Consider the following 27,823-nt stretch of genomic DNA (forward strand, 5'->3'; position numbering starts at 1 on the left):
TGTTTATTTATCCTGGTGTGACTGGACTCCAGATGATCTGGGAATTGAACCCGGTTCCTCTGAAACATCAGTGTTCTTAACTGCTGAGCCACCTCCCGCCTTAGAATCAATTCTGTTAGAGACAAAGAAACCCATTTTGCATAGACAGTTGTGAAAAGTCCTTTACTGTGAAAATTCCTTTACTGCCTTTGTGTCCACATGATTGTTTAAAAAGCAAACAGTACTAATGGCCCCTTTGGTAAGAAGTCCCCAAACCAAGGATCACATCCGTTGGACGGGCTTGATTCCCAGGATATTGAACCCCTTGGCCATGACAGCAGCCACTGCTTCACACAGGAGCATTCGCCACATGTTCACCTTCAACACTTTCCCTGGAAGAGAAAAAAGACATTAACTTGTTTACCAGCTTGAGAGTCATTACATGACTGGTTATTTTTCCAGAAAAGTGAGCAGCCCACCTTCTCCTTCAATACAAGGACAGCACATTTCAACAGTGTGCTTTCCTAAGCCCCCACATGAAGTAGTAACACCCACCCCATGGCCCGATGCTGTTCCCAGGCTTGCCCTGTTAACATAGAGCCGTCAATGACAGTGGGTGTTTCCAATACGGACACCACTTAAGACCCATTTCTGCTCTGATCGGCCACATTTCAAACTGTTACATATGCCACAGCCTGCTGTAAAATTTCCTAGTTTCTATGCAAGTCCTGGTGGCACCTCTTCCCCAAGATGAACAGTGGATGAGACACTTACCTGTCTGTCGATCTTTCTCCACACAGTAGCAGCTATCGTAAAACTCTGTGAAAGTAGTTGCCAGCTCGTATATATAATCACAGAGAGTGTGGAGAAATAAGTCATCTAAAATCTTCTGTAAAATCTCAGGGAATCGTAAAATGCACCGGCCAAGTTTCCATTCCTTCTCATGGTCCAAGACAATCTTGGTTTCCCGAGCAGCTTTCTGAAGCATCTCTTCATCTATACCGGCCAGACGTGCAATAGACCTGAAATAGCAGGTAACTGTTGGTCAGGCACAGGTTGTTTTCACACAAAAGCATGTAATCTAGTATGACTAGTGTAAGTTAGAAACATCAGCAATTCAAACAGACTCTTGGCCCCAGTGCGGTCGACCCGACCTGTGCACTTGAGTGACAGAGGACGAGAACCTAGCCTTGGACACACACAATCAAGACCCTGGCTCAAAAGCTGAAAAGATTCTTACCCTGCCTTACAGTGAAAGCACCCATCATCTGTTTCCAAACCAAGAGTCTGAGCAGTCACCTGATCCTAGTGAAGGCGTACAGTAAGTACGCGGCCGTGTTCCCTCTGTCGTCCAGCATCTTGTCGAAGGAGAAGATGTAGTCGTTCAGCCGGTTGTGGGACAGGTCGGCATATTTGATACAGCCATATGCAATGGATGTCTGAGCAGCGGTCAACTCCTCTTCAGTCAGGACCTTTGGGAAGACAAACACTTCAGAGCTTGCTCACTACTCTTGCCTCACAGGTAGGAGACTGAGTCCGAAGCTTCTACAGAGTTCCTATCTTTTTTAGTTTTTCAAGACAGAGTCTCTGTGTAGCTCTGCCCCGCCTGCCTCTGCCCCGAGTGCTGGGATTAAAGGCGTGCGCCACCACCAGTGCCCAGCTAACACAACCACTGCTCATGCTCCTAGCAAGTGACCCTAATCCACTGGTTCACCCCCTGCAAAAGATTACTCATAATAATTCATACAACTCCATATATACATTCTGAGCTTGCTCAATAGATACTTTTAGACTTAAAAAAAAAAAAAACCTGAAAAATGAAAGCAGCAAACAATTTTGTGAGTAAATTCAGTCATTTGGAGTTCTGTTATTGGGGCAGGGGCTGGAGACAGCAGCATTCTGGCTTGGTGTGAGACCCTAGAGTCCAACCCTACTATTGGGAGTTGGCTGGTAAGAGAAACTTTTTAAAACCTAGCCAGTACAGGGACTTGCTATACCCAACAATTTAGATTTTAAAGCTTTAGTCATCTCAATTTTACAAACTGGTGCATTTGTTAAAGTATGTTTTTCTATCTTGTGATAATCTTTAAAATAACCGATTGACATGTAATACCTAAAAATAAATTAGGTAATATGCAAATTTGATAACCGTTTGAACAAAAAGTAATCTAAAGGCTAAGAAAGCATTACAAATTTAAGGCCAGCCCGGCTGACGTAGCGAGTCAAAAACAAGATAGCATACCAAACTGTAACAAATAAGCCCCAACCAAAAAATTTTTTTACAATTCAGGGTCTCAAGTAACTTAGGCTCACCCCAGTCATCTGACCTTGAACTCCTGATCCTGCTGCCTCCATCGACGTAATGCTGGGACTGCAGGACTGAGCCGTTTGTTAGTGGGGATCCCACCCAGGGCTTCACTCATGCTAGACAAGCAATCTATTAACAGAACCGCATCCCAAGAGTTTTCTGTAAACATTGTTTCTAAGGAAGGAATAAAAGCCAGGGGGAAAGGAGCTAGTGTGAGGAAGGATTTCCTGTGGTAGAAAGAAATTACCGATGGTTTGACAATGAGAAAGAAAGAAACAGGGTGAAACTAAAAGCTTGAGCAAGCTACAAAGGATCTAAGCGATTTGGACAAGGCGTAGGAAGGATGTATGTTCCTGGTCGCATTTTTGAGATAGGGTCTTGTTAGTCCTGGTTGGCTGGAGCTCTACACGCCAACCAGACTGGTTCTGAATTCTGCAGTCCTCCTGCCTCAGACAATTACAGGCAATGTGCCACCAGAACTGACTTTAAAGGACTGAGCCTAAGAAAATCTATGATCAAGGAAGTCAGAATAACTGAAATGTTGGCAAACTTTATGTAAGACCAAAACATTAACACACTGATGTTATACCAGAATCTTAATTCTGCTTAAATCAAGGAGCCTTTCTTCAAATAGTGGTCTTTTTTAATTCTAAAAATGTTTTCTATTTTGAGACAGGGTCATCCTATGCAGCTCAAGACAGCCTTGAAATCAAGGTCCTCCTGCCTCCGGCTCCTTAGTGTTAGTGTTACAGGTACAGGCTGCCATGCCCAGCTTGAAATGTTCTTGACCTCTGCTGCATAATCACAAGCTGGAATCCAGGTTATTTTCACAAGGAAAGTGCCTATTGAATCGTATGCCTTTATTTGGTTTTAATTACTTAGGAACAGACTTCAAAGATTTAGAAAGCAAAATGTCTTAAAACCAAAATTTTCCAATTGCTTCTAACTCTGCCTAACATGACTATTACTTCTCAATGGTTGGTCTATGATCAGATTTTGATCAAGTATTTTAAACCTTTTACATGGCAGGCTTCTTCATATGGACCTTCATCTCATACAGGCAAGAGCCTAATGAAGTTGATACACTGAATATGAGAAGTATAAGGGAAGGATAAAATGTTCTGTTTTGCATGAGACAGGATGGCCTGGAGCTAAGAGATCCATCTGCCTTTGTCCTCAAGTGCCAAGGTAAAGGCTTAACATTTATATAAATATTGACATAAATATTCCTAAGAGTATTTTGATGTGTCTTTAAGTTTTATAAAATAATAGAATATCCTTGTTCATTGCTGAATTCTCATCAAAATTTGAACCAAGTCTTCAAGACTATATTTCTGATAATTTCTCAGTGGAAGTAAACTTGAAGACCTTACTCTCTACAGTTAATAGCAATTTGGTATATTCTCAAAAACCCATGAAAGCTGGGTGGTGGTGGTGGTGGTGGCGGCGGCGGCGGCGGCGGCGGCGGCGGCGGCGCATGCCTTTAATCCTAGCACTTGGAGAGGCAGAGGCAGGCAGATCTCTGAGTTTGAGGCCAGCCTGGTCCACAGAGCCAGATCCAGGACAGGCTCCAAAACTACACAGAGAAACCCTGTCTCGAAAAACCAAAAACCAAAAAAACCCCCACAAAAACCAAAAACCAAACAAAATACCCAAACACAAATCCCATGGGAATGCAGTTCAATTGGTGCTTACTAGCATGCACAGGGTCCTGGGTTTTATCACTAGCACTGTATAAACTGGAATGGTGGCACATGAGCACCTAGGACCCAGAGGCTTGAGAATCAGGAGTTTGCAGCCAGCCTAGGTCACGTAAAAGACTGTCTGAACAGTTTTTGTTATGGTCTTAACTATGTAAATGAGACTGGCCTCAAGTCTGTGCTCTTTTGCCTCCTGAGCAAGTGGTGGGCATTACAGGCCTAAGCTACCATGTCCAGCATGGATGCATTGCTAAAAATAGTAGTAGTATTACTGTTTTCATATTGACCAAGATGCGGTTTTCTTGAACAGGCTCTACGCTCACACACATTGGGAAGGCTGGTCATAGCGAGCTTGGGCTACAGAGTAGGCTTCTGCTTCAGAAGACAAACTATGCATGGAATGCCTGGCTTCAAGAACCCCTGCTTTCCATCTTCAAGAATGACTACACAGTGGCTATTGTCCTTTTTCTGTTATACTACATGAACAATCAAGCTAGTATAACTCAAATATAATTCATTTTACAAACTGAGAATGCTGTGTATGATGGGTCATACCTGTAACCTTAAGAGTTCAAGGACAGACTAGGTTACAGTGAAACCCTATCTCACCTCCCCACCACCAAGCAAAACCCCGAAATACACTATGTGTGTGGCGAAGGGTTTCACCATTGCACAGATGGTTTTGAACTCCTACAACCATGTGACTAATACTTCTGACTCCTGAGCATTGGTATTATAGGTGTATGTATCACATCTGGCTTGGCTTACTGTTTAATCTTTCTGTACATCCTAAATTCTTCTGTGTACCTCCAATCCAAAGTCTCACAGAATCAGTAAAAATAATAAAGGTCTAAATTGTACAACATGATGAAGACCTAGAGACAAGTCTCATGCCAACTTGTGGACAACTCAAAACTTTCACACTGGAAGAAAACTGATTCACACTGCAAACCCACACGAGCCTCTACATCATAAGACTCAGGCCAGAGCCTGTGTCTGGGGTACTCCCACAATGTACCTTTAATATTTTAATTTCAATGAAGTTATGGGATGCAAAATGCTAACATCACTATAGAAATGTGTTTCTGCTAGTAAGATGAGCTGTGCCAGTGAAGCTCTGGGGGCAGACATTGCTGGCTTACAGAACTCCCTAGAGAGCTGCCTGGAGTCTGCCCCACAGCATTACCTTCACACCAACACTCAAGAGCCCTGCACTTCCTTGTGCAGAACCACGGAACAGAACTCACATTCTACAGGGGCCTAACAGTAACTTACAGGTAAGAACCTAATTATCTGAAACCAAGAAAAACACTGACTTACATCTAAGAGCTACAAAAACATCCCTAGGAATGATTACATGAAGAAGTAAAAGGGTGGCTGTGGCAGTATAGCCCCAGGGAAGTGGAAGATTAGTAGTTCATGGTTAGCCTCAGATACACAAGTGCTTGCTTACCATGCCAGAAAAACTATGACACATGGATAAGTAAAATCAAAAGACACTGCACGTTTATACATTATGACAATCAATATATATTATTAAAGGTCCATTGTAGCCAGAGTAGCATACACCTGTAAAGCCAGTACTTGGAAACCAGGCTGAACATGAGTTTAGAGTTAATCCTGGCTAAAAAGGAGAGACCCTGCTGCAAAACCTCACCAAATCTATACTAGTCAAAACAGTCTATGAGAGCAGAAGGAAGTGGAGGGGAGAGGGTCTGAAAAATGGAGTACTGGACATTACTTTATACTGAATGTTTTTTAACCATAACAGTGTGAGATGTTTAACTTAAACAACTCATACATAGCATGAAAATATAATGTGGGAGCTAGGCACGGTGGCACACACCTACCATCCCAGCAATTGGGAGGTGGGGGCAAGAACATCAGGAGTTGAAGGCGAGCCTTGGTTATAAGAATTTTGAGACCAACTTGGGCTACGAGAGACCCTATCTCACAACGACCGAAGTCACATGGCCTTTTTACTCCCATAAAGCACAATTTCTATGTGTTTTTACACACACACACACACACACACACACACACACACACACACACACACGCGCGTTAAGGTTCAGAGCCACATTACGCAGGGGAACCGTCAAACAGAACTGCTGGCGTATGTGTGGCGTGTGTGTGGCACGGCCTTGTCCCACCTTGTCTCTCTCCTTCTCCTTCAACTTGTCCATGGACCGCTTCAGTCCTTCTCCCAGCAGGTCCACAAGGCGCACCGTTTCACCCGAGCGTGTTTTAAACTTCTTCCTGAAAGACATTTAAAGCCCCATCCAAAAATTCCCAATTAGACTCTTCAATGAAGGTTTGAGGGATCTAGCCACAGATGGCACTATGTGCCAAGGTAACAGAGCCATATTCCAATTGGCTACCAGGGATGAGCACCAAAGACACAGTGCTTTCCAGTGTCTCGACTCAAAGCATCCTGTGTTTTAGTTTGTTTTTTTTTAAGCCCCTAAGAGTTCCCTAAGGAACTCTATCCTTACTACACTTTAATAGTGAAATGAAAAGAAAGCCAGCCACATTAAAAAGAGAAGCGTTTTGTGCCTTTGAGTTGGTAAATACTGAAATATAAACACCCATTCTATTTACCCCTTGTCTCAAAGACTGAACAGAACAGAGGGAAATGATGGGGAAACAGAAAAAAGTGAAAGAATGGACATCATTAACTTAGATTTGATAAGCTTCATATTTTGTACAAAAATCTTAAATTCAACTGGAATCTCAATGACTCACACTTTTTCAAGTTTATAACTAAAGGTAAATTCACCAATGGCTTTGACTACACTGCCAAGCATCCTGTGTGAAACGGGCAGTCTAGATGGGGAAGTGTGGTGACAGTCTAGTTTCTTTCAACATCACACACTTGTCCTTAAGAGGCTACATGCCCTGAGGGGCTACACCACAGGGGAAGTGGCCTAGCTGAGTTCACACACAGTATACTAGTCTATACTAATTTCTCAGTGCTGCTGTAGGACTGAGTAACATGAAGCCTTGTCTGAAGCTGGGGACCAGGGTAGTCATCAACGGCTTCTGCCTTGTCCACTTACTTGTCTTCTCCTAGCACCACACCAAATCCAACATGGCTCACTTGAGTTACTTTAGGGTCATACCAACCAATCATTTGAGCAGCAGCAAAAATTGTCTGGAAATGTACAGCCTGAGAAGAGTAGAAACACAACAGAGCTTGTTAGTTTTCTATACTGATTAAAAAGACAACTCTTCTGGGCTCAGTGATCACATGACAACCCTGTTAGGCAATCATTATTATAAAGTTCTTCTATTCCCCAGATGTGATCACCAAGAGCAAGACTGAATGACACTTTCTCCACTCAGGTCAACACATGTCTGTCATCTCTGTGCCGCAGAATCAGGAGTTCAAGGTCCTACTCCGCTATGTAGCCGGTGTTGAGACCATGTCTCCTAAGACAAATCCAAACTGTCTGAAGAGCAATGGAGGGACACAGCACTTGCCTACTATAGGCCAAACACAGGCTCTGCTCCTCACCAGAGCAAAAGTGACTAAGGACAAATTCACAAAAAGCTTTTCTAGTAAATCTTAGTTTTCATCCAGAAAGGTGGGATTTTCAGTCTGAGGTCAAATGGGCTACCTGGGACCTTATCCCACAACAAAAGTCAAATGGCTTTTATATTTCCATGAAGTACAATTTCTATGTGTCTATATGTTAAAATTAATTGAAATAAAAGCAGAGCCACAAGGCCACATTCACAAAGGGAAATTTTCAACTTTTTGTAATAGCCCAAACCAGGATATTACACAGAAGGACCTGTTTGCCACACCATCACAGGGAGAGGAACAATTTTGTTTCTTCCCTCTGTAGCCCTGGCTGTCCTCGAATTTGCAGATCCATCTGCCTCCGCTTCCCCAGGTTAGGAATAATCTATACATTCAGAAAGTAGCTAAAAAGCTGGTTCCAACCATATTCTTTCTCCAAAGATGGCAACAGTGTTCTGAATTATTAAGTTTCTAGTGAATTTTTTTCAATCTTTAAGTGCCAAATGCAATTAGGCCCTAGACAAATCCCACTTACTTGTCCATTGTCCACCACGTAGATAATCTTATTTGCTTTTTCCTCAAATAGTCTCTGTTTGATAGCAGCCAGATCAGATGTATCATAAGTAAAGCCCCCATCGGATTTCACTATGGTTAATGGTATGGAACACCCAGGAACAAACACAATTTTCCTGCCATCATCCACTTGCACAAATCCTAGAAATAAAGGAAAACAAAAACAAAACAAAACACACACACACAAACCTTCATTAACAAAGCTAAAAGAGCCCTCCTGGACCCAGAATCCTAGTTTATTCTAGGACCACATAAATACTTGGCCATTCTATGAACATTTTGTTTTTTAAAAATTGAGCTTATATATTTGTGTGTGAGAGAGTGTGGTTCATGTACTACAGTGTGAATGTGGATGTCAGAAGACACCTTTTGGGAACTGGTACTTTCTTCCCACCATGTGGGTCTCAGGGACTGAAGTCAGGTCATCAGGCTCGGCAGCAAGTCTTCTATCCGCAGAGTCCTCTCACCAGCCCTCTGGGTATTTTAAAAGATTATTCCACATGATCCACGGCCAAGACTGACTTCAGGGCACGGTCAAATATAATGCTCTGCACTCACACACACATCTGGTCAAACTCTGATCCAACACACAGCAGACAAAATATGAACATATGTGCTTTGCTCTCTGGGTAGAACCATAACCTTCTTCTGGAAGGAAAATAGGTCCTCTGAATGTGCTCAAACAGCAAGATTTAGTATCTGGAATAAAGAGCAGGAAGAAATAAAACTGTGTTCAGGTGCTTATAATAAAGAGCAAAGTTCTCAGACCCAAGAAGAGAGAGGGAGAAACATTCTAATAGCTCTATTTGGATTTTGTGTCACCCATAGTATTAAATCCCAAATTTAATGTTTATAGTTGCTACAGTCACTATTCAGTTTATGCTACCGTACTAACTTACAGTTTAGGAAACAGACTCCTAGGTAGTGGTTGAAACTACTGCTTGTGAAGGAAGACTGTGTGAATCTCAGATTCATTGCTTATGGGCTCTGACTTTGCCTGTGCTGATCAGGGCTGGGAGAGGAGCTACCAGGAGTATACACTTGACAGTCTACATAAGACCCAGTGTTCAATCAATCTGCAGCTCCACAGCGCCAACAAACCCCCATGGACATTGTTTTATTATCTTCAAAGTATGGCTCCTAGACTCCATCCATTTCCACCTTCAAGAACCAGGCTTCAGGACTGAAGGATGGCTCAGTGGTTAAGAACACTTATTGTGATGTAGAGACCCACAGCTAAGCACTGGGCTGAGCTCTGGAAGTCCAGTTGAAGAGGGAGAAGGGATTATATAAGCAAGTGAGTGGGTGAGTGGGTGGTGGGTGGGCGGGCATGTGTGTGAAGATCATGATGGAGAAACCCACAGAGACAGCTGACCCGAAAAGCTCGTGAGAGCTCATGAATATTAGATCTCTAGGGAGCCTGCATGGGACCAACGTAGGCCCTCTACATGTGACAGTTGTGTAGCTTGGTCTGTTTGCAGGGCCCCTAGCAGTGGGATCAGGATCTGTTCCTGGAGCATGAGCTGGCTTTTTGGAACCTACTCCCTATGGTGGGATGCCTCGCTCAGCCTTGATACAAGCAGGGAGGAGCTTGGTTCTGCCTCAACTTGATAGCCAAGCTTTCTTGACTCCATGGGAGGCCTTACCCTTTCTGAGGAGTGGATAGAGGGGAGGAGTAGAAAGGAGGTAGGGGGAGGGAACAGGAGGAGAGGAGGGAGGAGAAACTGGTTGGTACGTAAAATAAATAGAAAAAAATTTAATAAAAAAAAAATACTTGCTCCTCTTACAGAAGACGGACCTGGGTTAGGTTCCCAACAGTCACATGACAGACAACTCATAACCAACTGTAACTCCAGCTCCAGGGAACTGATGCCCTCTTCTGGCCCCCAGGAGCATGCACATGGTGCATTTTCTTTCTCACTCACACATGCAGGCAAGCACTTATACACACATAAAGATATATACATCTATTTTGTTTATCAAGATAGCGTTTTTTTCTGAGTAGCCCTGGATGTCCTGGAACTCACAGAGATCTGCCTGCCTCCCAAGTGATGGGATTAAAGGCATGCACCACTATGCCCAACAAGATATGTAAATCTTTACAAAAAAGACGATCATGAACCACTGTGGATCTGAGACTGACTGGAGTAAGCAGTGAAACTGTGTCACAAAACCCTAAAATTATTGGGCAATTTTTTGCACAAAATTCCAGTTAAAAAATAGAGAGGGAATGAATTCTATAAGCCTTCTTTCTTTAACAATAAAAGAAAAATATCCAGACATGGTAGAGCAATGCCTGTAATTCCAGTACTTCGGAGGCAAAAAGGGAAGAGTACTACAAATCTGAGTCCAGCATAGTCTATATAGAGCAAGTTCCAGGCTAGCCAGGGTTTCCCTTTTTTGTTTTGTTTTATTTTTGAGACAGGGGTTTCTCTATGTAGTTTTGGTGCCTGTCCTGCATCTTCTTCTGTAGACCAGGCTGGCCTCGATCTCAAAGAGATCTGCCTGCCTCCGCCTCCCAAGTGCTGGGATTAAAGGCGTGCGCCACCACCGCCCCAGGCTAACCAGGGTTCCTTCCTTACAGAGCAAGAAAAAAAAAAAAGTACACATGAAAAGGAGGGTTATTATGTATTACCAGACCACAAATAAATATTGAGAGTCCAGAAAGAAAACAAACAAACCAAAACAACCCTATGATTAAAAAAACTATGAAGTCTGACATAGTTCAAACATGCATTTGAGAAGCTGAGGCTGGAGGACCGTGAGTTCCAAGCCAGCTTGTGGATTCAGAGAGACCCTATATTCAAATGAACAAATGATGGAATTAAAATAAATCCCACTGGAAAATCTAGATTGTCTACTGAATGGCATTTAGACATTATCATTGGAGCTGATAGCAGAAGAGTGCTTGCCTAGCATGTACAAGGTACAAGTCCCAGGGTTCAATCAAATTGGGGGTGGGAAATTATTACCAAAGGCAGGAGACAATTTGAGAGTTCAAGGTCACTGTGGTCTACATATTTAATTCCAAGTCAGCCAGGGCTACATAGCAAGACCCTGCCTCTATCCTACACACACAACAAGAAATTAAGGCATTATTTCCTTGGTGAAATAATAGGAGTAAGCACAAAGCATATGTTCTTTCAGGGACAGAGTGGTAGATGAAATTATGTAAACGTGTATGGATAGAATAAGGTATACCCTACATATAACATTTGTAACTGTTGAAGTTCTGTGATGAGTTTATGGTCTTTTCAGTAACTATAAATTTCATTCTGTTTTTGTCTGTTTGCAAGTTTCAGTAATAATAAAACAAGTTTAAAGAATGTAATACTGGGCTGGTTGGTAGTGGCACATGTCTTTAATCCTAGCACTCAGGAGGCAGAGGGAGGTGGATTTCTGTGAGTTCGAGGCCAGCCTGGTCTACAGAGTGCGTTCCAGAATAGCCACAGCTGTTACACAGAGAAACCCTGTATCAGAAAAATAAACAAACAAACAAAAACCCAAGGGGGGAAAAAAAAATCAAACTTCGGGCTGGAGAGATGGCTCAGAGGTTAAGAACACTGGCTGTTCTTCCAGAGGTCCTGAGTTCAATTCCCAGCAACCACATGATGGTTCACAGCCATCTATAATGAGATCTGGTGCCCTCTCTTGGTACGCAGGCATACATGGAGGCAGAATGTTGTATACATAACAAATAAATAAATCTCTTAAAAAAAAAAAGAATGTAATACTGGGGGCTGGAGAATTAGCTCAGCAGTTAGGAGCACTTGTTCTTACAAAGAACCCAGGTTCAATCCCCACCACCCATGTGGCTAGCAACCAGCTGTAACTCCAGTCCTAAAATTTAAAAGAATGTATTGCTCACCTTTATCTTCAAATTCCTTTACAATATCCTTCATCCTATCTTGATAGAAGGATTCTCCTCTCTCTATTAAAGTGATGTCCAATGCATTGTAGATTTTACTAAATTCTAGAAAATACCAAATATAGTAAATAAACATTTAAGCAAAAGGGGAAAAACACAACATTTAGAAAACTTGTTATCTATATAACACACACAAAAAAGAAATTCATTACACTGGCCATGTACAATACAGAACAATACATATGCTGCCATTTGAGAAGAGAATATGATACCATACCTAAGAAAACACCGGGCCTTAGGATATAGCTCAGTGGCATAGGACATGCTTAGCCAGCATGAGACCCTGGGTTTAATATGTAGCAGACCCTCACCTACTCCCAAAACATCACTATTTATTTATTTATTTATTTATTTATTTATTTATTTATTTATTTATTGCCTACCTATAAGAAAAACATCCTTCTAAAACTCTCCAGTGAAGGTTACAGGTGCAGCATTTATGTGGCCTGCTTCACTCTTCAGCACCAAATAAAGTAGGCATGCATTCCATGAAAGACTGACACTGGATTTTGATCCTTGGAACCCATGTAAAAACCTGGATGTACTGGCTAAGAGATGGCTCAGCAACTAAGAGCATATACTGCTCTTGTAGAGGACCAAGGACCTAAGTTCAGTTCCCAACAGCCTTTCAGTAGACTCACAATGACCTGTAACCCCAGTTCCAAGGGATTCAACATCTTCCTCTGGTCATTACAGACACCAACACTAATGTGCACAAACATAGATAATTTAAAATAAATCATATGCTGGAAATGGTGGCACATGCTTTTAATCCCAGCACTCTGGAGGCAGAAGAAGGTAGATCTCTTGTTTGAGGCCAGTCTGGTGTACACAGTAAATTCCTGGATGTGGTGGTGTGTATCTGTAATCCCAGTGTGCTACAATAAGACGGACTGGTTTGTTTGTTTTTTGAGACAAGGTTTCTCTGTGTAATGGGGCTGTCCTGGGGCTCACTTTGTAGACCAAAGTGCTGGGATTAAAGGCATGGACCACCACCGCCTGGCTCACTAGGATGAGATGGGGTAATTGTGGCCAGGACAGCCTGGAGTACAGCATGAAGCATGGCAGACAGAAACAATAGAGATCCTGCCCCAGTAAGGTACAAGGAAAAGACTCCCCAGAGCTGCCCCTGTCCGCTCATCTCCATGTGGGCTGTGTGCAAAAGCACACACCTGAATTCACACAATCATTCAGAAAAAGTATATGGGAGGTCTGAAGAAACAGGCAAACAAACACCCCAGTTACAAAAACCTAGACTCAATCTTGAGTCAAAACTCGAGCTAGCTAATGGCCCCTAGAGACTCACCTTCTCGGGAGACGTCACAGATGAGATTCCAGGCCTTTATGAAGTCTGGGTCCTTACTCTGCAGTGCAACGACACACTGATAGGCTCGCTTCTTAAATTCCTCCTCAGTATCAAACCTCTTCTTAGATTCCTGTTTTTAAAAGAAGAATATACTCATTTCTGTACATATGCACACACCACAGGAAGTAGACAACAGAGAATACAGCGCTCTACAAAATCAAGAAGATGGGGTCCTAAAAACAAACACAAAGCCAAAACCAACCAGCGTAGCCAGGTGTGGTGGTCCACCTTTAAATCCTAGCACTAAGGGGCAGGGGCAGGTGGACCTCTATGCAGTGCGTTCCAGTAATTCCCTGTCTCTAAAACAAAAAAACCCAACCCAACCAACGGAGAGCACCCCTCCCCCCAAAAGAGTTCAGGAGTCAGACACAGCTGAACCGGGCAGAGAGCTCATAGGGTAAAGTGCCCATCCTGCACTCGAGAACTAACGTTCCATCTCCAGAAGTCAAGTACAGCTGTGCAGTCTTGACAGCACCTATAATCGAGAATTCTGGTGAGGGGTGGGGGAGAAGAGTATGCTGGGAAGCTGGCCGGTTAGCCCAGATAGAACTCAAGAGACTCTATCTCAATAAATAGCGATCAAGATACCAGATGTTAACGTAAGCCCATACACTCAAGTGTGCGTGACAGACATGACAAATAGCCCAGTTTTTTTTTTAAAATGAAATTATTTTTTCTTAAAAATACAAAACTCAGCTGAGCATGTGGTTTCTGCTTGTAACCCTAACATTCTGGAGGCAGTCAGAATACCAAGTTTACAGGCCAGCCTAGTCTACAAACTCTCAAGATCAAAACTGAGCTGGAGAGGTGGCTCAGAGGTTAAGAGCACTGGCTGTTTTTCCAGAGGTCCTGAGTTCAATTCCCAGCAACCACATGGTGGCTCATAACCATCTGTAATGAGATCTGGTGCCCTCTTCTGGTGTTCAGGTACATGCAAGCAAGCAGAACACTGTGTATAGATAATAAATAAATAAATCTTTTTTTTTTTTTTTTTTTTCGAGACAGGTTTTCTGTGTAGCTTTGTGCTTTTCTGAACTCACTTGGTAGCCAGCTGCTCGAACTCACAGAGATCCGCTGGCTCTGCTCCGAGTGCTGGGATTAAAGGCGTGCGCAACCACCGCCGGCTAAATAAATAAATCTTAAAAAAAAAAAAAATCAAAACCACAAAATCCTTCAGTGTTCCATTTCTATTCTGGTAGCACATGCTTTCAGGGAACGCTTCCTAGTGTTCCTTTGCAAATAACCTTTCAAGAACATCTTATGGGGCTCATAAGATGGTTTAGTTGGTGAAGGAGCTTGCTGCTCAGCCTAAGTACATGAGTTCAATTCCCAGGACCCACATAGTAGAAGAGAAAACTGACTCCCACAAGTTGTCTTCTGGCTTCAGTGGCTAACACAAACATGTGTGCATTTCCCCCATTCTAGGCACACAAAAAAACAAACTTTAAAAAACACTGGAAAACTGATCCATTACCAAATCAGTAAATTTTAGCAATGTACTGCAAAATCACACATTAATTAGCAAATCTGTTTCATTATGTCCAAGGCAATTCTAACATGATTAGTTATTTTCATAGTTTTCAAATTTTTATTAGAAAATAACAAAACTCAAGTGTTTGCTTTTTATCCAGTAGTCTAACTTGGTTCATTTTGAAAACATAAGACTGTATGTACAAAGCTGCTTTCTGGGAAAGAGCCACAGAAAACTTACAGTAGGGGAATAAAAACTGTAGTACCCAATTCCAGCAGAACTCTCATCAAAGTCATCATGCGATTAAAACAGGGCTGGACCCATTATTATAGCTGAGGTTAACTTTGAACTCTAGATCCTCTGCTCCTAGCCCCCCAGTGCTGAGATTACAGGCATTTGCCCACCTCCCCCCCCCCACAGGTATATGATTGTCTTTTAAAAACTGCTCTGGCAAGATGGTAGGTCAAAGTACTTGGCTTCTGAGTCAGAGTTCAACCCCAGGACCCACAGGGCGAGAACTGATTCTTGCAGGGTGTGCTTGGACCTCCACACATAGGCCTTGATGCACGACTGACCCCTAACATACAAGCATAATATTTTAAAAACCAAAACACCACCACCACTTGGTTTTAGCCAGGCATGGTAGCTCATGTGTAAACCAAGCTCTTGAGAGGCTGAGACAGGAAAACTGCTATTGAGTTTTAGGGTGGCCAATGAGACAGTGAGTTCCAGGTTAGTCCAGGCTACACAGAGACCACATTTCAGAAGAACCCATACAAAACAATACAAAACTCAAACTGTTCTTACCTGCTTACACTACAATGGATAGCAGGTAATGTAGAATTCATTTTTTAAAAATAGTTACTTTATTTTATGTGCACTGGTGTGAGGGTGTTGGATCCCTGGAACTGGAGTAACAGACAGTTGTTGAGCTGCTGTGTGGGTGCTGGGAACTGAACCGTGGTAATACAGGAAGAGCAGCCAGTGCTCTTACCCGCTGAGGCATCTCCCCAGCCCATCACTTTTTTTTTTTTTTTTTTTTGAGACAGGGTTTCTATGTAGCTTTGGAGCCTTTCCTGGACCTCACTCTGTAGCCCAGGCTGGCCTCGAACTCTCAGAAATCCTCTTGCCTCTGCCTCCCAAGTGCTGGGATAAAAGGTGTTCGCCATTACCGCCCAGCTCAATTTTTAACATACATCAATAAACAAAGCAAAGACATGTAAACGGACGGGAGACAGCTATTTCTATGACTAAACACAAAAGTAAATGGACGCCAGGGTGGCTGTTTCCAAGTACACAAAACAAATAAGTATCTAGGAGTGAAAAAAGAATTCAGTGTTTCAAGTAAGTAAACTTTGTGAATCAGCTTCTGTTCTCACTCAGTGCAATGCAGCATTACCAAGGTAGCCACTGTATGTGGAAAACTATGATCGGTAAGCATCTTTCTTTTCTCTTAAAGATTTCAATATGTATGTTCCTGTGTGTGGGCTGTGCACCTGAGTGCAGTGCCCCTGGAAGCCAGAAGGAGGCATCAAATCCCTACAACTAGAGTTGAGAAGCAGTACTGAGCCACCTTGTGGGTGCTGGAACAGATCTCAGGATCTCAGGAAGAGGAACACATGCTTAAACCACTGACCCATCTCTCCAGTTTTCACGTTATTCTTTTCAGTACACAGTGACTTCAACTATGGTTTTGAACTTCCTTTTGGAAAGGTTAGCAGAAATACAAATACACAACAATCGTGCCAAACCTTATAAAAGGCCTGAAGATCCCCAATAGGAGGTGAAACTGTCAGATAATCTGGAAATTGATCTTGCAAGTGAGCGATGAGCATGCCAAACTGGGTCCCCCAATCTCCTACATGGTTTAACCTGATAACAATCAGAGAACAAGAATTTAAAAAAGGCTGAAGTACATTCCATTAGAAGCCATTAACATCTAAGTGTCAACATGCCACTCTAACAGCAGCTGCTTCCTCAGTGGACTGCCAACTGCCAAGGTCAAGTCTGGGGCTCTTTCATTCAACTCTGTGTAACTAGAAACAGCCGACTAGGGTGAGAACTTAAGATTTACCGAATGAATACATTTCTAATTAATGGGCTATAAACTGCATATTATGTGGCTAACTAGGAACATTATAGCTGAGCCAATGTTAATCATTGCCATTAAGCCTGAAGACCTGATTTCCATCCCTGGAAGGAGACACCCAACTCCCCTGAGTTGTTCTCTGACCTTTATCAGCCTCATTCACCCCCAAAAAAACATATATGTAAGACAAGAGGAAGGAAGAAAATGTAACTTTCAATCAATTACTGTAGGGAATAAATGGCTCCAAAATGCCAATGGGTAACACCCTTCATCTCTGCCTTTTGACTGCTGAACCACATGTTTTCTTTATTTATCTAGCTTCTTCACTACCACCAGAACAAGTTTTCAGATCATATGGCTCCACTAGTTAGAATAAAATCCCAGTTTCATATCATGGCCTACAAAGCCCAATCAATACAAACACTCTTGATTAGGCCTCTCTGACTACTAGAAGGTAAGTTCTTGTTATATCTGAGGCACTCAAGAAGTATCTGTGAAGGCTGGAGAGATGGCTCAGCAGTTAAGAGTACCCACCCACTGCTCTTGCAGAAGACCTGGGCTTGGTTCCCAGTATGGCAGTTCACAGCTGCCTTTTTCTATAGTTCTAGGTAAATATAATGCCCTCTTCTGGCCTGTATGGAACTGCACGCACATGGCACACAAAAATAAATGAATGAAAAGGTAAATCTTTTGTTGTTTTCAAACAGGAAGTCTACAAAAAGGATAAAGTTCAGATATGGGGTAGGTGCCAAGATATATTTTTATAAGATGAAGATTGATTTTTATTTATATGTATGATATTGAGTCTGTGCACATGCAGGCACCACCTGGATCCCTTGGAGTAGGAGTTACAGGAAGCTGTGAGCCACATGATGTGGGCGTTAGGAACTGGGCAAGAGCAGTAGGTGCTTTAACCCCTAAGCCATGTCCCCAGCCCCAGGACATATTTTTAAAAGATTAGAAAACAGAACTGAGCTTTTGAGCCTGGGCGTTGAAGATACTTCAAAAACGAGGTGTCATTTTTAATAGACACCTTTAATTTCCAAGCAAAAGCAAGAGAACACACCTTAGCACATCGTATCCTGCAAATTCAAAGAGTCGGCTCATACTTTCTCCTATGATAGTTGACCTGAGGTGGCCAACGTGCATCTCTTTAGCTATGTTGGGAGAGGAAAAGTCAACTATAACCTAAAACAGAAAAAGAGTTTTAAAAGGGGGCATAAATATTATCATTCTATCATATAAAAATTAGTCCTAAATATTAGTCTAGATTCTAATTCATGCATTAGATTTTTTTGTGGCTCTTAATTGCATATTAATTGATAAAGAATCAAATTAATTTATACAAATTACTATTCAAGAATACTATTCAGCAATAGGTGCATAAGTACCAGTTATAAATCTGAAATGCCTATGGAATGAGATTAAAAAATTATAAAACACACCAGAAATCTACTTCCAAGTTACACTCATGATCTCAATATAAAGTGAAGGTCACCCCCAATAAGGGCATTTGCCATGCAAGCCTAAAATACTAAAGTATTAGCACACATACCTTTTTATTCTCTCCAAGAGTGGGTAGTTGGACTCCATTTACTAGGAGATTGGTCAACTGTTCTGACACAAAGTCCTTTCTCAAGTGGACATTAATGAAACCTAAGAGTAGTAAAAAATGATCAGTCTCCAGGTCACTTATGCTGGCTCCAGAAAGTGTGAGAGAGCTGAGTAAAACTCCTCAGGAGTCCAACAGCAATCAAGACAACTACTCAAGCCCTTCTGCAAACACCTGCCTCAGCATCTATTTCAAATCGTCACCCGCCCCCCCTGCCCCTCCCCCCCAAAAAAGCTGCTGTGTATTACTCCAGCCCATCCACTTTGGTTGGCTCAACTTAGAAAACAGAAGGCTCTTCTATTGCAGGCTTAGTTAGCCACATTACCTAGCCCTTTTGCTGATGAAAACCTGATCAGTGGAAGGCAAAGTAAACCATCCAAAGACAGGTCACCAAAATGGTAGCTCTTAATTAATAATGCAGGTTATTTTTAACACTTGGATCATGACATATTAAATGTCTGGGCCGCTCTGTACATATCATGCCACCTCCTGAGTAGATGGAATCACAGGCATGTGCCACCATGCAAGGCAACTTTTTTAAAAATTAATTTTGGTGGCCCCACTAGGATATGGCCAGAGACCCTGTTGTTATACATGTTAGGAAAGCACTTTACCACTGAGTTAGCCACACCCCAAGATCCAGCACTGAAGCTTTAAACAGTTTTAAGTCTCAGAAAGCACTCATCATCAATGCAGTACTAAGAAAGCTAGCATATCATACCAGGACCCGCAATTTCAACCTTGTCAATATATTCATTGCTCGGCAGGTGTTTGGTGATGTTTTCTGCAATTTCTCTAGGATTGACCTTCTGTTCCTTTGCTTTGAGCATCTACAACACAAAGTCAAATAATTCATTAGCACCAGGTAGCAAGTTCCTAGGGAATTCGTCACTGACAAAGCATGAGCTACATTTGTACAATACTCAAAAAGTAGATGCAGAGCTCAACACCAGTGAATGGATAAACCAGAGCATCACCAGTGCCAAGAGGAACCAAAGCATGCCCAAACCACACATCCATACTTCACACCTACCCCCTCAATACACAACAAAGCTTACAGCTACAAAGCCCGAGCCAGCACATCCACATTCTTAATTCCAAGTCATGAAACTGTCTACTCTTCATAAGCAGCACTCTTGGGCTGAGTGGTCGTGACTCCCTGGGTTGGAAGCCCAGCAAACAAAACAAAACAAAACCTGCCATGTGGTGATGTGCACGCCTTTAATCCCAGCACTCAGGAGGTGGAGGCGGGTGGAACTCTATGAGTCCCAGGACAGGCTCCAAAGCTATACAGAGAAACCCTGTCTCAAAACCAAAAGAGGGAAAGAAAAAAAAAAAAAGAACCACCACCACCACCACCAGTGAAAAGCTCCCAGGAGCATTAGAGAACAAAGTCCGCTCAAGAGCAAACCCTTCCCGATCAACAGAGAAAGTGAAGGAAACAGATACAGGTCACCCGCAGTCAGAGAACGCAGCTGCTGCAAACAAGGACCAACTCCTCAGCTTAGAAAGGAACCCTGGCTGTCTGAACAGAACATGCCAGAAATCTTAGCACCTGAGGGCTGAGTCAAGACACCTGGTTACAAAGTGACCACGTCTCAAGAAACCAAAATAGAAAAGGAAAAACAGACTACAAAGTCTGCTTCAAAAACATCCTAGATGTAGCAAGTAATTGATGGTGGTGATCTTCAGGTACCTTTAAAAAAAAAAAAAAAAAAAAAGAAGAAGAAGGAGGAGGAGGAGGAGGAGAGAAGAAGAGGAGAAGAAGAAGAAGAAGAAGAAAAGAAGAAGAAGAAGAAGAAGAAGAAGAAGAAGAAGAAGAAGAAGAAGAAGAAGAAGAAGAAGAAAAGAAGAAGAGGGGCCGGGCGTTGGTGGCGCACGCCTTTAATCCCAGCACTCGGGAGGCAGAGCCAGGCGGATCTCTGTGAGTTCGAGGCCAACCTGGGCTACCAAGTGAGCTCCAGGAAAGGCGCAAAGCTACACAGAGAAACCCTGTCTCGAAAAACCAAAAAAAAAAAAAAAAAAAAAAAAAAAAAAAAAAAAAAAAAAAGAAGAAAAAAAAAAGACAGGGTCATTGTGCACCCCAGGCTGCCCTTTATTTGTGGCAATTCTCCTGCCCCAGGCCCTGGAGTGCTGAGATCACAGACATGGCACCATGCCTGGCAATAATTTGTTAACTTTTAACTTCCTTTTCTAAATGCCTCTAGCCACACCCACCAATCCAGAACACAGCAATAAGTAGCAGACAAAACAACACACACACTGCTCTCACTGAGCTCCGTGTAACCTTTCTTGAAGATGCAAGAATTGATGCAGGGCAGTGGTGGCGCACACCTTTAACCCCAGCACTCGGGAGGCAGAGGCAGGAGGATCTCTGGTGAGTTCGAGGCTAGCCTGGGCTACAGAGTGAGTTCCAGGACAGGCACCAAAACTACACAGAAAAACCCTGTCTCGGAAAACCAAAAAAGAATTTACTGTTATTTATGTTCATAGGAGTGATGATATGTAAGAAAATCAAGTCAAGCAGGGCCAGGCAAACAAATGATACATCACCTGAGAAATACCCATGGCACTATTACATTGATAGTCTCCAAACTTGGGCTGCTGACTTGGAGTTACGACCAGAGGAGGGTTGTCCAGGTCTGGATAAGCAGCCTTAATGGCACAGCCAAAGACATCCTGCAGGCGGCTATTGATGTTAATCATATTTTTGGTTGGTCTTCTTCTCTTTTCTGCCTGAAGACTCTGCAGGAAAAGAACAGCAGTGTCTTAATAGAGTAATATAACATCACACAAAACTCTAACTCTGCTGAGAAAAGCCAGGATAGGAATGCTCAGACCCTCACAGGGTTCTAAGACATTCTCGGGAACCATCGAGAGAGCGTCCATTCTGTAGTTACCTTCACAGAACACAAACAATAAAAAGTGGTGACTGAAAAGAACACAAGTGAAGCCCAGCACCCAGGAGGCAGAGACAAGCATAGACCATTAAGACAGGCTTTGCCTCACTATAAATAACCCCTGGCTCACCTACCTACTCATTGTTTCTCAACAGCTTTTAAGTGGAGCACAGTCTTTAAGATAGAATATAATTACTCCTATCATCACTCACTACACCTTCACAAAATCGCCTCCACAACCAGACTGCTGAATGCAGGAAAGTATTTCATTCATGGTGCTATCCAATATGCCTGGCGTCACACCTGCCATAAGATGGTATCAAAACAGATCACAGAACAGACTGCAGAAGGTAAGAGGAAGATTGATCTACATACATATCAAGCACCAGGCCAACTAGGGCTACACAACTAGGGCTAGACCTCATCTCAAAGAAGGGAAAAGGAAAGGATGTGACCTGTCAGCAGAGCACTGGCCTAGCAGAGATCCTCCTGACAGGAGTGAGTAAACACGTGCTTTCTGTGGAGCATAAGGAAAACACTTCCTTTACCACTGAGCCACCCACAGCCCAACTATATCACTAACTTAACAGTAATCAAAAGGAATCAGCCGGGCGGTGGTGGCGCACGCCTTTAATCCCAGCACTCGGGAGGCAGAGGCAGGCGGATCTCTGTGAGTTCGAGGCCAGCCTGGGCTACCAAGTGAGTTCCAGGAAAGGTGCAAAGCTATACAGAGAAACCCTGTCTCGAAAAACCAAAAAAAAAAAAAAAAAACAAAAGGAATCAAAGCCAGGCCCAGAAGCTTACCCCTAAAATCCCAGCAGTTAGGAGGTTGAGATAGGAGCAGTCAGCTTGGGCTACGCAGTAATAACCTGTTTCAAAATGACAACAAACTGAAAGACCACCAGTTTAAATATGAATTCAAGAGCAGCTAAATAAAATGGATGTAGTGTTCAATTCTGTACTAAGTGTTGTGTATGCATGCTTTTTTACTTTAGCTACATAACAAAATGGAACCGTCACCACCATCATTACCTTCACATGAGTCAGTGATTGACAGATTACAAACAAGGTGGACAGGAAAGTAGAGGTCAAGTCCTATCCTCCCCATCACTGCTACAAAATGAAAACTTTCATACACAAACTATCTTCTTTTTTTAATTGGAGACAGGGTCACTTTATAGCCCAGGCTGGCTTGAAACTTTCAACAATCCTCTTCCTTCAGTCTACCAAGTTATATTTTTTCTCCCCCCCCCCTCCCCCCAGTTTCTCTATGTAGCTCTGGTTGTCCAGAACTCTTTATAGGCTAGGCTGTCCTTGAACTCTGAGATCTGCCTGTCTCTTCCTCCACAGTGATAGGATTAAAGCCATGCAAAACCACACCCAGCAAAATCATTTTTTTGACGAGGTGGGAGGCAGAGTTCCAGGACAGCCAGGGCTAGGACTACACAGAAATTTTGCTAAAATGTTAGGTCAAATACTGAAGAGGGCAAGGAATGGCTATTAAGGGGGCTCACAACAGCCTGAGACAAAGTGTAATTAGGTTCTGGACCTCTTCCCTAAGTTCCGATCAGTCAATTAGCCTTGCAGAAGGCTCAAGGTAAGGTGTGGTTCTTTCTGGGAACATTTGTTCTCAAAGTATAATTCCGTCCATGTTTATGAAAAGATTGCTATGATACAGAGGCAAAACAACTTTGTAAAAATAAAGCCTGTTCTTTGGTTGAAATTTACCATACCAGAAAATTAAACATTAACTCAGGAAACAAATAAACAAGTTGGTTTAAGTTTTTTTTTTCTCCTTCCTTCTTTTCTCCTCTTTGGTTTGTTTTAACAGTCTCCAGCTGCTGAAGCTGGCCTAGAAATCCTGATTTTCCAACCCCCACCTCCAAAGTGATGGGGATACAGGCATCAGCTCCCAAACTAGATCAATTTTAAGTTTTTAGTTTATCAATTTCTTACTCATGCTTTTCACAATCTTAAGATTTTCTTTTTTGGGGTGTGTGTGTGTGGGGGGGGGAAGGGTTGATTTTGAAACATAGTTTCTCTGTGTAGCCCTGGCTGCCCTGGGATATGTAGACCAGGTTGGCCTCTGCCTCAGAGTGCTGGAATTAAAGGCATGTGTAACCACTGCCCAGCTCAATCTAAAAATTTCCAATAGAAAATGTCATTTATGCATAGTCTTAGGTCCCCAAAATCAGTAATATGTTTTAACTTTTTTGTAAACTGGAAAGATATTGATATGTATCTTTTGTAATTAACTTGTACACATACACAAGCTGGTCTTGAACTCACAGTAATACTCCCCCCCCCCACCTTTCAGGAGCTAGGATCACAGAGGGGAGCCAGCACATGAGGTTCTTAACTTCCTAGCTGGCCATGGTGCCACAGTCCTTTAATTCCAGCCTTGGGAGGCTGGAAGGAGGACTGCCACATGTCCAAGGGAAATGGGGTATACACCGCACACTAGGACAGCCAAGGCTAGAAGGCCAAGACTCTGACTCAAAACCAAAAGAAATACACATCTTGGTACAATCACCTTTACTACAGTAAAGTAACTTGACTGTATGCATTTTGTAAGAACAACAGCTCTGAGGAAATGAAGATTAGAGGATTCTCTAATAGCAGCACTATCATGATGGCAATCTTAAAATCGCCAGTGCGACAAACTTTGTGAATACCTAATTAACTAAGTAGCCAGACTCTGGAGGTGGAGGCAGAGGCAGGTGGATCCACGTGAGACCAGCTTGGTCCACATAGTGAGCTCCAAAAAGGTCAGGGCTAAAAAAAAAAAGGCGGTTTAATGAAAAGGAATAAAGGGAAACCGAGGCTGCAATGTTCATGAGAACATGGCTAAAATACCTTGCAGCCAGAACATCTGGTGTGTGCTTTCAAGTTGGAGCATGTGGCCCGAAGAGAGGAAACAGGCAGGATGAATGGCTATTGTACACAATACTTTCTTTTTGAGACAGGGTTTCTCTGTGTAGCCCTGTTGTCCTGAGACTCGCTCTGTAGACCAGGCTGGTCTCAACTCCAATCTGCTTTCCTCGACCTCTAGAATGCTGGGACTAGAGGCACCACCACCATGGTGCTCTTCGTAGTCTCTTTGTGTTATCTTTCTTTCTGCCTTCAGCAGCCATAAGCATTTAAAAACACATCGGAAATAGTGCACACCTTTAGTTCCAGCACTCGGGAGGCAGAGGCAGGCAGATCTCAGTGAGTTCGGAGGCCAGCCTGGTCTACAAAGAGTTCCAGGGCAGCCAGGACTGTTACACAGAGAAACCCTGTCTTGAAAAACCAACACACACACACACACACACACACACCCCTGAATTTTAAAAAAGCAACTATAACAGAGAATTGAGTATAGATAAATTCAGAACAAACGATGTAACCAAAACCATGTTTCTTTTGTGAGGAGTCCATGAGAAAGGAATTCTGTGTTAGAAGATGTAAAGACAAAGTAATTTAAGCAAAACAGATCCCAGATAGGTAATAAAACCTTCAAGGGAATGGGTCAGGCAGCCTAAGATGAGTAATGCCTGTGCAACCCAAGGAGTAACACACACACACTGGAGAACAATTATGAGAATGAGGTAATACTCTGGGATGTGTCATTAGCAAACTTGAAAGGCAAGACAAAAAACTCAAAGTAAGCTGATTTATTTTTTCTCCGACATGGATAGCTGTTGCTGGACTACAAGGCCATTAAAATGACGGCATGGTAGCGCACACCTTTGAGCCCATCACTAGAGAGACAGAAGCAGAAAGACACTGAAGGATGGGGGTTAGCCTGGAAGCCAGCCTGGGCTGTAGAGTGAGACACTAAGAAAGAAACCCAAGAGATGCTATAAAATACAACAGAACTGTGAAATAATCAACTCCATAGTGTAGAAGTTATGTATGAGTGAGTATATTTTAAGACATCCCCATTAGTTAGTTCCTAGGTTTCAGTACAAAAACTAAATAAATGAAATATTTCTTTGGTAATGCTTCATCAAAAAACATTTCTTTGAAAGCATGGGCATAACCCGTTGAAGAATATCAACTCCCAAGACAGTCTTTAAACCCACATGGTGAACCACTTCAAAAGCTAGGACCTCAATTTTTCCACCATGCACTGAATGAGTCTTAACTTGCCTTATTCAGGAAAACAGATTTTTAAATATTAACTCCTCTTTTCGGTTTCTGTTGGGTATAATTTTAGAATCTTCAGTAACAAAAAAAAAAAAAATGCATTAGAAGACACACAAGAGAGAGTACTCACCCTCCGAAGAATATTCAGTCTATACTTCAACTTTAAATTTTCTTCTCGTAACTGGTCCAAACTCGGAGACTCTTCTAAGTAACCACAGTTCTTCAGCCGGTCGATCTCCTCAGTCAGAGATTTAATCTCCTTTTCCTATAAAGGGAAAGGCACTTTCCCAGTCCAGGTCAAAGGGCAAATTGTACCAGAGAATTACTTCCTCATTTCAGTTCTCCACAATATGAGAATGAGCTTTCCTTTTGATACCAATGGTTTTACTAACATCAGCAATTATCCCTCATAAAAGGAAAGAGAGTCTACATGTGAGTGCTGAGAATATAACCTAATAAAGTGTTCACAGTCGCACACAGATATAATCCTAGCACTTGAGAGGCTGAAGCAGGAGGGCTAAAGTTTGGGGCCAGCCTACGACAGATATATAGCAAACCCTTTTCTAAAACACAGAAGTTTCTTCCTCAGCTCAACAATGCACCCTGACTTGGTCAGAGTACAAGTTTCCAGCTTTACAAACTACCTATATATTCCTAAATCTTATGACTTGAACTACAAAACAACCCAAACAAAACCCAAAACAATACCAACAACAAAAAACCAACCGGTGAGAGCTGGGGTCCTAGCTTACCTGTTGCTTGCCTAGCATATGCATGGCTCTGGGTTGGATCCCCAGTGGGACAAAAGGAGAAAACATCCATATTCAAAATCACTCAAGTGTCTGCCGTTTCTAGGTCTAAGTAAAGTTCCCATACATCCCCCCCCCCATCTCCAGTATCCGATTCTATAAACAGGGCTCTCAGCAGTAAAGCGCTTGTCCCTTTAACGTGTACCTAGGGGCTGCTGATTTGCATAAAGCAGTTGCTGTAACAGGACAGGTTTCCTATCACTCTTAGCTAGGACCGGGAAAAGGAACGAAGTTGGTCCCACTTTCGCTTTCTAAAGTTGTGACAGTGTCCCGGACCGACGCTGGCGGCTTCTTGGAAAAGTTTCTGGCTAGGTCCCACGGCACACATGCTCCGTCTGCCACACCCGGCCTTGGCCGCCAGCCCTGCACACGTGCGCAGGCGGCAGGGCGAGCCTCGCCGTCCACACCCTAGGCCCTGCGATACCCGCTCTTCTCAGTGTGACAGTCGCACGACCCGGCCAGGGATGGGGTTTTCCTCTCCTAGCCAAGAGAAAACGGCCGCCCAGGATGCGTGGGCCTCGCCAGCACCGAGGTCCGGGGCTGGGACGCGGCCGCCGCCTGTGGAAGCCGCTGCTGAGCCGGCCCCGCTGCCGCCGGGTGCGAGCCCTCCGCCCCACCCAGAGGACAAACCTGCTGCAGCAGCCTGGCAGAGCACTGAGCCACCAGCCCGTCCATCCTCCTGTCAGCGACCCACACGCCAAGTGTCCGGAAGCGGAAGTGGCTAGTGGTTGGCCGGAAACGGAAATTCCTGCCCGGACCCATTACTAGTTTCAAGTCGTTCACAGTGCGCCCTCTGCTGCCCCCTGGCGGGATCCAGGAGGCACTGCGAGAGAGGCGGAGGACTGCGTGCTTGCTACATAGCTCACTGATGATGGGGCCAGGCAGGATGGATTTTAGGAGCCTGTTCCTAGAGTCACAGAACTCACAGAATGAATCTCTCTCTCTTCCTCTCCTTCTCCCCCCACCCCCGGAATTTACTGGAATGACTTACAGGCTGCAGTGCAACGATGGCTAGTTGTGAATGGAAAGACTCTAGTAGCTGCTCAGTCCCACAAGAATGGATGTCTCCACTGGAATGGATGTGCTGAGATGGCAAGGACAAGCAGGCCAAAAGAACGAACCCTTGCTTCTTTCATTGTCGTTCTATGGGCTTCCAGGAGAAGGTATGGCCCAGATTAAAGGTGTGCCTTCCAGCCTCAAGGTCTGGATTAAAGGCATGTGATCCACTTGCCTCAAGACCTGGATCACAGGGTGCCCTCCATTTCTGAATTATAGTTCATTCCAGATAGAGTCAAGTTGACAACCAAGAATAGCCATCGCAGAGCCTTAGGCCAAAGCTGCCCTGTGCTTGGACTGGTGTGGGGGCATGTGCGTAGACTCTGTCTCTCAAGGCACAGACTTGGGCACAGAACCCCTAAACCCACCCTCCTG

The 27,823-nt window shown here is 43.3% G+C and overlaps 1 protein-coding gene across 1 annotated transcript; it reads right to left on the minus strand.

Annotated features, from left to right (window-relative positions):
- Window positions 1-130: 130 nt before the first annotated feature.
- On the minus strand, window positions 131-27,128 carry Rars1 (arginyl-tRNA synthetase 1). The gene is made up of 15 exons (XM_028864298.2): window positions 27,023-27,128; window positions 25,714-25,848; window positions 21,106-21,297; window positions 19,274-19,382; window positions 18,496-18,596; window positions 18,007-18,128; window positions 16,603-16,723; window positions 13,321-13,450; window positions 11,955-12,059; window positions 8,049-8,227; window positions 7,047-7,156; window positions 6,141-6,246; window positions 1,279-1,451; window positions 754-1,001; window positions 131-371 (listed from the first exon to the last, which is right to left on the minus strand). The coding sequence occupies exons 1-15, from the start codon at window positions 27,065-27,067 to the stop codon at window positions 262-264; spliced, it is 1,986 nt and encodes a 661-aa protein (XP_028720131.1). The 5' UTR covers window positions 27,068-27,128; the 3' UTR covers window positions 131-261.
- Between the last annotated feature and the right edge of the window lie 695 nt (window positions 27,129-27,823).

The sequence above is a fragment of the Peromyscus leucopus genome, chromosome 8b, assembly GCF_004664715.2.
Source record: "Peromyscus leucopus breed LL Stock chromosome 8b, UCI_PerLeu_2.1, whole genome shotgun sequence".
Taxonomy (NCBI): Eukaryota; Metazoa; Chordata; class Mammalia; order Rodentia; family Cricetidae; genus Peromyscus; species Peromyscus leucopus.

Coding starts and splice junctions, on each gene's coding strand:
- Rars1 (XM_028864298.2), bottom strand. CDS start 27,067: ATGGACGGGCTGGTGGCTCAGTGCTCTGCCAGGCTGCTGCAGCAG. Junction 21,298..25,713: donor GACTGAATATTCTTCGGAGG/GTGAGTACTCTC, acceptor CTTTTCCTGCAG/AGTCTTCAGGCAGAAAAGAG. Junction 1,452..6,140: donor AGGAGAAGGAGAGAGACAAG/GTGGGACAAGGC, acceptor GTCTTCCCAAAG/GTCCTGACTGAAGAGGAGTT.